General features: G+C 41.8%; 1 protein-coding gene across 1 annotated transcript; it reads left to right on the top strand.

The window, feature by feature from the left end:
- Positions 1 to 591: 591 nt before the first annotated feature.
- LOC137273791 (uncharacterized) lies at positions 592 to 10191 on the top strand. The gene is made up of 5 exons (XM_067806649.1): positions 592 to 1420; positions 3459 to 3671; positions 7630 to 7848; positions 8956 to 9168; positions 9947 to 10191. Exons 1-5 carry the CDS (start codon positions 592 to 594, stop codon positions 10189 to 10191), a joined length of 1719 nt encoding a protein of 572 aa, XP_067662750.1.
- The last annotated feature ends 249 nt before the right edge of the window (positions 10192 to 10440 follow it).

The raw sequence follows: 10440 nt of genomic DNA, 5'->3' as shown, positions 1-10440 counted from the left end.
GAGGAATGGAGAAGGATTCCACAACAAAACATCCAACAAATGATTCGATCTGTACACAGGAGATGTCGGGCTGTGGTAGCAGCTGGAGGTGGTCATATGAGGTACTGACTTCAACACCACTGGACAGCAGTAATGACTGTGATGACTGTTATTCTCATGGAATATGGATAAGATAGCAATGCATTGCTCCACACAATTTCATTCATGTATCTTTGTTTTCCACTGATCTACACGTCCTTGAATAACACCAAATTTTCATTCATATTTGGGTTCTGCGTTTCTTTTTTGAAGTGTGTATCAATGTAGCTCCCTAATAATTTTACAGCGTTTTTGTCTCGCTTTTAAAGATGATTCATGTAGTTTTCTCAGAGTTAAATACAGAATGTGATGGACGTACACCTGATAACTTTGTTTGATCATGCAAAAAGGAAAAAATGATACCACGACAGGAATTGTTTCATGAATCATTAATCAGGCAACGCTTTACGTCACTATACTTTGACAACCGTAACCACCAAACAATAGTCGTGATAAAGAGATAAAAGCCTTGAGAACATTCCGGCAAAACCTTGCACTTGCTCAGCAGTTAAGATGGCGGAAGGGTGTTTTACCACTGTCTGGGCACTGCTAGTGATTTTCTGCTTTAGTGTTGGTGATTGCGAGAATGGGGTGATGGATATTCCAAACTACAGAGTAAAATCGCGGGAAGGAACAGAGACGGACAAACTGGTTTTAACCAATCCCGGGAGTTTGGAAGACTTGAATCACCTATTGGCAGATAGTGATCTTGATGCGAATGGAGTAAGGTCGAGCTTGGACGAGGAGGACGTCAACTGGAAAACGTTGTCCAACAAAGAACAGAAGTCACTCATGAACATGCTGAAAAGCATGGTTACTATGGTCGGTAATGGAGAGTCACAGATGCCCAATTCAAGCATGCACCATATGGTGAAGATGCTCTTCGCCAAGGTCGCCCTGCTCGAGCTTGGTTTGAATAATCAGACGAATCAGACGACTTCCGCTCTGAAGGAACTGAAAGCATCTTGCAGCAAAGTGGTATCGGGTATGAAGGAAACAAAGGAATTGATCTCCAGCCTGAAACTGAAAATGGAAGCTTCTGAGGCTGAGACAAAGACTAACATGAAGAGAATAAAGGTGATGATGAACAATGGATTGGACGCACAGATGAAAGACATGGTCGCCATGGGTAAAATGATGGAAGAAATAGAGAAGACGAGTCATAGAGAGTTTGAGAGACAGAGGAATGAACTGAGAGCTCAGACTGCTATGCGACCTAACATTGGTGTTCACCGGAGAGTCGCTGACCAGAAGTTGCTCCGGGAGGGAGACCGGTGTTCCGTGCTGGATCAGCAGAGAGTCATGTTGTACAGTATGTGGCGACAGTTGAACTCGACCCCAGGTAAATGAGTAAAACGCCAAAGTGTGGACAAGTTAGTGAGTTAGAATGATTTTACGCCGCTTAGTAATATTCCATCAATATCACGGCCTGGGGTAGCCTAGTGGTTAAAGCGAAGACCCGGGTTCAATTCCCCTAATCGGGACAATGTGTGGAGCCCATTTCTGGTGTCCAGTCTTATTACTGCAATATACTCACTGCAACCAAGTCACTCACTCGAGTACTCGGTCCTAGAGAGTTGGGCAAAGTGATTCGTAAAATACGGGGTTGGTGTACACTGGACGCCAACATTTGTTAGCGGAGTGTGGTGGAGGTACTCTCAACACAGAGAGAATGGACTTGTTGATCTCATTACTGAGTCAAAAAGAAACTTCACAAATGTAATTTTGAAAAATAATGAATATTTTTATCTCTGATACATCTATGTATCCGGAATGGGATCCCTATCTTTCGAAAAAGCGTTAGCAAAACCCACTCAAACCCATCCATTCGTCGTGCAAATGACGTTAGTGCCAAATCAGGTTTTGCACGTGCAGTCGATCACGTAATCTTCGCGTCGAAGTTTTCTTCATTTCCACGTGTTTGCATTGGCCTCAAGAATTGAAAACAACACTTTTAAACCACAGTTCTAACGGTACTTTAAATGCCACGATTGTCAAATGCCACATGAATGTGCCGCTGACATGTTGCAAGCGGGTAGATCAGTTATTGACGTCGCAAGAGCAATGTGATGCAGCCGTCGTACTGTGTAGGACTTGCGAGGTCGTCTACAACAAGCTGGCACCACATCTGGTCGCTAAAGGTCGGGTCGTCCACGCGTGACGTCACAAGCAGAAGACCGTCGAATCCTCCTACGTCACCTACGTGACAGATTTCTGCCGGTTACACGAACCAGGGCTGAGATGTTTAGAGGTCGACTGTCGTCACAGACCAATCGAAATCGGTTGCGGGTTGCCAATCTCCATTCTTGACGTCCATATTGCGACTTGACATTCTGTATGCCCATGTTTTGGAACGGCGGTGGAACTGATTGTGGCACTGTCAGTGTATCGAGTACATCAAACAGATCTCTGCAATGAAATAATAACAATTTGACCATCTTACCATCTCTTGTTCTGTTATAGTGCCCTAAAGAAAGAATGTGAATTTTCTTCTTTTTTTTGACTTAGTATAGTATGTTTACATGAATCGATTATATGACTAAACAGCTCATTAAAATATTTGAAATATACGGTAAAGGCAATTCATTGAATGCAACTGGACTAAAATAAACTGCAAGTGACCAAAACAAATACCAATTCTTTCGTTTCAAATGTGTTCCTTTAAACGTTTTCATTGTATTTTGCTTTTACACAGTAAAAGACATTTAAATTGTAAGACAAGCACTGGCGCATGAACACAAAAAGGTCGGTCTAAGTAGAGAATACAAAACTATACCCCATATTAATGAAACGAGTGAATGGTTTGATATCTAACGAGCGACAGTACCATTCCCAAGTATTTCATTTATCACTCACCCAACATTTGCAAAACAATATCTCAGAATTCAACTTACTGGACGAGTAGGTGTCAAGCGTATGGATACAGAAATAGTTCCGACAGCTCGCAATGATGTCACAATGTGTGAAAATATTGTAGATTCATTATTTAACAGTTATATCTTAATGGGTGTGTAATAAATGGGATTAATTTCGAACCACTCATCAAAACGATAAAATAATTTGGAACGTTTACTCTCAGATTAGCGAAGATTTACTCTATCCAGGGTCGGTATGGTTGAAAGTTGTTAAAGCGTTCGCTCGTCACGCTGAAGATCCTGGTTTTATTCCCAACATATGTAAAGTCCAATTCTGGTTTCCTAGATAATGATCTTAATTGTTGGAATACCTCTGAATGCGGTGTACACCATACTCACTCACTTGATGTTTAGCAATATTACGTTGTTGTCAAGTATTTGGCGCTGGACGATGTGAATGCATGACGTCACACTACTGTTTTTCTCAAAGCCATCTAGGTTTTAGCGGTGTGTTCTGGTTTTCAGACAAGGGTACCGTGAAGGTGAGGAAAGCGACGTCGAGCTCGGTGGGTTGGGCCGGGATTGCTAGCAGGGCCGTCGACGGCAACAAGAATCCTAGATGGGCAGGCCGGAGCTGTACACATACAACGACTGAGATGAAACCATGGCTGTTGCTAAAGCTGCAGGGAATTAGCGACGTCACGGGGGTGGAGCTCACCAACAGAGGAGACTGTTGTGGTGAGTATAGTGGTGTCATAGAGCTTAGGTCACAGATGAAGTTAAAGAATGACTAAACTCAATTTTTGGTACTCTTTTTATTACTGCATATGAAAGACTTCTGGTTAGTCATAAACGGAACACCATTCTCTTTTTTTCAAGAAAAAATACCTTGTGGCTAATTAATACCAACCGCTTAAAAGTTGCTAAAAAGCCGTCTGCTTCTCCCTCGCCCGCAAACGAAACCACACACATGTTACGTAACTCTGTCGCCAGAGCCTGCAGTGACGTCATACAAGGAACGATTTTCAGTTAGTTGTATAGAAAATGCTTAAGAAGATGGTCATTTTGCTGATTTCTCGCCGTCACCAAATACATGCCGAATTGTTGTGTTGCCGTCAATTGCTCCTTGGGGTCGGGTGACGGTGTCACTATGCACCGAGTTCCACCGGACCCCGTAGTTTGTACTTAAATTGGTTGTTTGCGTGTGCGAAGCGAGCGTTGTGGAAACCTGTGGTATATACTAAATCGGATGGTTCGCCCCTACCACGCTTCCAGGATAGAAAATGGAGTTCAAGTTTCATCGAGTTTATAAAATCAAGACTGCTCACTACACATTGCTGACCAAAAGGATTCTGCATGAATATACGGTCTCTTCCTCGGAAGCGAGGTTGTTGTCGAAGTGACAATATTATCGTAAGTAATATTATATTGATCCCCGCCTCGCTTAAAAGAGTGAAATTATGCAATAAGCAATGTCATGTAAAATCCTAATGTCCATCAATAAAATACATATTTTACTAGCAGTGAAAAGTAATTTTGATTTTGTATGTGGGCGAAAACAAACTTAAATAGCATTTATCCTCAGACATGGCGCCGTCAGTTTTGAAAATCGTGAAGTCACGGGCTAAAGTCCGTTAGGATTATTTAGATTATGGTTTGTTTTCATCAAGTTAGAAAATCAAAACTACTTTTAACTAGTAGTTAAATATGTATTTGAATCATGGCCAAAAGGATTTTGCATGACACAACTTGCAACATAACGACTTCTTCCACGGAAGCAAGGTGGGGCTCGAAGTGACATTAATATTGCAAGTAGTATTATATTGACCTCCGCCGCGCTTCCAAGAGTGAAATTGTTATGTTATAAACAATGTCAGGCAAAATCCTATTGTCCATCAATAAAATGCTTATTTTACTACCAGAAGAAAGTAATTCTGATTTTGTAAGTCGGTGAAAACAAACTTAAATAGCATTCATCCTCAGACAGGGCGCCGCCTACACCAGTATGTAGACACTTGTCAACATACGTCTTTATATTTGGTCTCATAATCCTAATTACTTTATAATCATACTTGAATGCATTTTGAAACTTAATAAAAAGAAGCGGTCTGCGAATGCATAACAGGAATGTAACATCTAGACATTTTCTAGTTTGCCTGTATGAATCATAATTCGCACGCACGCCTTAGTGTATGTCGCCTGTGTCATTACACTTCACGACGAAAACAATGGTTCTGTTGAAAGCTACGACAACTTATTAAAAACAAAAATGCAAATATTAAAATTAAAACAGTTTAAAGTTATAGGTGCAACGTTAGGCTATTACCTTCTTCGAGGAATGTATCCATCAATATCCACAAAAACGAGTGATCTACAATTCATCTGCAGACTTCCCAAGTGATGGGTCTTTTAACAGTCTAATATGCGAAAACGTGTTGTATCGTTTCATGTTTTTCACATTGCTGTACAGTGTCATTGGTCACCCAAGATAGCACACCTGGCAACTAACTGCATAAAGTGCGTCATTGTTTTAAAAAAGTAATTTAGTTAGCCAATAATGAGGATTCAGTCAATGTATTGACGGGTAATCCTTTCAAAGAAGGGTGTTGTTTTACATAGACACAGACACGACAGAGTGTATTTAGTATGGATTAGTAAATGTACATACATAAACACTACCTTTCGACAAATCCTCCATTTAAATAACCATAAAAGTAATTAATCAATCAGCGTGTTATCGGTTAATCCTTTGATCGATTCAGACACAAGAAATGCCAAATGGGGGCCTTTGTCGGGTAATCTAAGTGGCGTTACCACTAATTATACCTGCTATAAATTCATTAACTGAGCATCAAGTGAATGATAACGAATAACGAATAGGTTTATACCACCTAACACGGATTACAACCAAGCGACACCAAGTGATTTTGACAGAATCGTGTATGAAAAGAAGGTTTGTAACTCGGAAACTAGGCAAAGCAGGAGACAACTAACTGACAGTAGCTTGTGAGACCATATAGCTTTCATTTTTCACAACAGCTGTCTCGATTTCAGGTTTGTACAAACCTGTAAAGGAAATAGTTTACCCCCTGAAATGTAGTTTACCCCCTGAAATTCTGCATAGGCCCTCATATCTATACCTACTATTACGTCACGGAGACGCGCCTCTCTGATTGGTTGAAATTTCGTTTGCGGCTGAGAATTGTGCACTGTTGTCAAAAAGGTCGATTTAAGGTAATTACAGATCGAAACTAGCAGTTTTGATGACGGGTTTTCGTTTATAACGATGTCAATAAGTCATTTATGCATTTGCACCCCCTAGAGTATATGTGATCTTTAAGAAGCGATGGGCACGGGCAGTGCTCGGATGGGTGACCGTGCTTGACTCCTGATAGTACCTGTATGTAGGACTTCACTCCTGCTTCACAACGAAACACACAGCCCATGTGGTTTCACCTTAGGCAAGTGACACTGTTGAAAAATGCCTCTGTTCACAACACAAGAAATGGGTACCCGATGGGAAATGTCATGTGGCAGCTTGGGTTATTAGTGTTAACCGGGATAATAATGAATTAATTGTAGCGGCTTGTAAGTAGTATTATTGTGGAACAAAGTTCATCAATACTGTCCAAAAGCCGTATAGAACTGGTTAGGGAGCCACGTTTTTAGCCTAGTGGTTAAAGCTTTAGCTCGTCACGTCGAAAACTCAGGTTCGATTCCCCGCATCCATCACATTTCTCGTGATAGTTTTTGTGTCCAGCCGTGATAACGCTGGACTACTGCTGAAAGTGTCGTAAAACAAAACTCACTCTGTGACTCTGGTGGTTTGGTACATCGGTTTAAAGGTCCAGACCCAAATAGACGTGGATAATCAGCGATGGTACCGACGCGGAGCGGTCTGGCGTCATTGTCTTGGAGACTGTAATTCTTGCCGACATTCCGGGTAAAATAGGACAACGTTCTACAACAAGCATTGGCTATTTTCGTAGACACACATAAGTACATAACTTGTGTTACTGTCCCAAAACATTTTCACGTCAACAGGTTCTGGATTGCAGTACAGTGGAAGCTGTCTAAACCGGCACTCATTTGGACAGAAGAAATAATTCGGTTTAGACAAAGTGCTGGATTGTAGAGCTGATGATAAAAACACAAGCCACGAACGGAACTAATATTTTATGCCGGTTTTGACATGTTGCCGGTATTGACAGCTCCCATTGTATTTGATGTTGAATTTCTTCTTTCCGCCATGACTTTCTCTTGATTGCTCGGGCAAACATCAATCATTTGTGTTGAGAGATCAACCTAATGACACGATCTTGTTGTGGAGTCGGTACTGTATTGTTCTTGGGCGTGAAATTACCAGTACTGACGCACTGCGGTGTGCGAAATTTACGCTGATTCTGTAGGCCCTAGCTACCTAGCTACAGAAAACACACCCGGGCCGCTCAATGATAAGTTTGCAGTCGACCTGGAGGCCAGCCTGCGGGTTTCTTTTGTTTGTTTGGTTGGTTGGTATTTTTTATGGTTTTATTTTTAGGGTCAGTTTTTTATTGTTTGTTTGCTTTAGTTTTCTTCGTGTGCGTGCGTGTGTGTGCGTGCGTGCATGCGTGCGCGTGTGATATGACTTTTGATATCAATATGTATATATAAAACCACTCAACCAATTTTTTCACTGCAACCATATATTCTCCAGATCGCAGACTGTCCAACTTCGTGATTGAAACCTACATGGACAACCCGACTACGTCACCAGACGCGAAAAGCACAGAGTGTTTCCACTACACGGGGACGGTCGGCAGAGCAGCTACGGTGCTGATTAAATGCAAGTTCACCATTCAGGCACTGTATGTCAAGATCACAAGAGTGGAAACGACTCCATCTATCCTCACGATCTGCGAGGCAGTTGTCAAAGGTAATTTTTTCCTTTAAAAAAGAAAATAAAAACAGAAAAAGGCGACAGTTGGCTAGTTCATCTATAAGGACATAGTCTTACATTGCGAGACACCGCAAAGAGTCCTGTTTGACAAAGAGATCAGTTCACGAAGGTTTATGACACGTTGGTACCCCCATGCCACCCGCCACTTCTAGGCCCGGGGGTCGGTGGGGTAGCCTAGTGGTTAAAGCGTTTGCTCGTCACGCCGAACAACCACGTTCAATTCCCCACATGGGTACAATATGTGAAGCCCATTTCTGGTGTCCCCATCATGATATCACTAAAACGGCATTAAACTAAACTCACTGTGTCACCCTGGTCGTTCGGCACACCGACCTAAAGGTTTCTAGTTCATTATGTACACATATGTATTTCCCAGATTTAAATAAACTATTTTATACATGTACATTGAATCGTCTGCACACTCAACGTAAACATAATTAATCATTTTGATAGAATGTTTCACAGATGTTACACATGCAGTCGAGAGGCAGACACCATTTTGTTTAGATGTCCTATCGTCTGTGTTCAGGTTATTCATCTTCTTCGTAAATTACACCGTATAATGGGACGCACTACGCCGTATAACATCTAGTTAGTTACGACAGTGGTAGTTCTAAGATCGCCTAACGGTGTTTTAGTTGCATAGCTCTAAGACAGATGTTTGTTGTTTAACACCGTACTCGGAAACATACATAACTTGACGTCTTCCGGTAATAATCGAACCTGGACCAGACTGTCCACTTGTTGACATCGTGAACACAATCGACTAAGTAAGCGATCTGACCATCCGATACCGTTAGTAGCGTCCTACCAATTTTTACTGAGTCCCATGCTTTTCAAAACCTTCAGATATTCGACCAGTAACACTTTAGTAACATTTCGTAACAAGCACACACGCAAACACCGTGACCCTTGTTCCAGAAAACGTAGCGCCACTACGACATCGTAATCAAAGACGCACACTGGTCGTAGCGACAAGATCGATTTAAGCTGGGGTCCTTACTTCAAAAGATATGTTCTGATGTTTCTATGTCGCAGTCCCAACAAGAACACTTCTTCAACATTTTCAAATATTTTGTTTAGGTCAGCTGATCGGCCTTGCGAGCGCCAAGCAAGCCATTCAGAGTTCCATCGAATCTGATCAGACCGGACCGGAAATGGCAAACGACGGGGACAAAAGCACTTGCTCTCAAACAATGCTAGACTCGTTGGATAGCACCCCCTGGTGGCAGATCGATCTTGGAAAGGTGGTGACCGTTCACAAAGTCTTCATCCGCAACAGAAACGACGAGAAATGTGAGTATCTACTTCACATCTACATGCATGAATATCAGTGCATGCCAATCAAATTGCAGTGCACTTCTCAAAAGAAGGTTTAAGAAGGCCTTTTTCTTTCTATAAGCAATATTCCAGCAATAGCAAGGCGGGGGTCACAAGAATGGCCTTCACACAATGTGCCAATGTGGGGAACCGAACCCGTGTCTTCGGCGAACGCTTTAACCACTACCCCACCGCCCGGACGAACATTAGACATTATACATGTATGTCTACATTGCTGTATGTCTACATTAATGTACCACTGTCACGAGGGGATATTTTATATCGTGTGACCGTCAGTTGATATATATAGCAACGAGTGAGTGTGTTTGATTTTGCGACAATATTGCAGTTATTTCATGGATTGATGTTGAAGGCATGGGCCAAAATGAGGCATGCATCATAATCAAAGTGAATCTCTAAGATTCCTGGCACTAATAAGGGACGCAATTCTGTAACGGGTGACAAAGTTGCTATGTTAAGAATCATTATCAGAGCAAATGTCCGAGATTCCTGTCCCTAATCAGTGAATCCTGTAACTAAAAAGGGACACAACTCTGTAATGGATGACACAGTAATATTAGTACTATGACTACGGTTATATAATTCTTGTCAGCATCAAAGGACAAATGGAATCAGAAATGGAGCTGGAGCAATGTGGAGTGAACCCGCCTTTTGTGAATGATTAATATTTTCTGTAATATACTTCATTTATGTTTTCATTTATTTATAATTTTATCATTTTATCTTCTTTTAGATGTGTGGCTTCGCAATATCACCGTGACGGTATACAAAGAATTCCCATCAATCTGCGCCGACGTGACCCCTCACCTCTGTACCACTTTCGCAAATTCCGTGGGTCAAGGACAAGTGGTGACCTTGATTTGTCAGAAGCCCATTAACGGTCGGTACTTAAAGATCAGATTGAATAAAAACTCCGTCAGTGGCGCCCTCTCGCTGTGTGAGGTCTCGGTAAATGACGACAGTATGCTGTTCGGATGACACTAATCTCCCCGGCATGGGCACGAGTGTCCCCCGTTATTACGTGAACCAACCAACACCTACTGTCAGCTGTGTCTGCGGATATTACTTCCTCGTTGATCCGGTTTTACTTCACCATTTCAAAGCGGACATCCCAGTCCGGATTTACGTTTTCTTTTCAATGCCATGTAATCTTTTCTCAATTAAAATGCATGCAACAATCAAACTTTAGGTAGTCTTTGATAAACCAGAAATTGAAATAATTACATG

This window comes from Haliotis asinina, chromosome 2 (genome assembly GCF_037392515.1).
Source record: "Haliotis asinina isolate JCU_RB_2024 chromosome 2, JCU_Hal_asi_v2, whole genome shotgun sequence".
Lineage (NCBI taxonomy): Eukaryota > Metazoa > Mollusca > Gastropoda > Lepetellida > Haliotidae > Haliotis > Haliotis asinina.
This window is presented reverse-complemented; position numbering and strand designations above follow the sequence as displayed.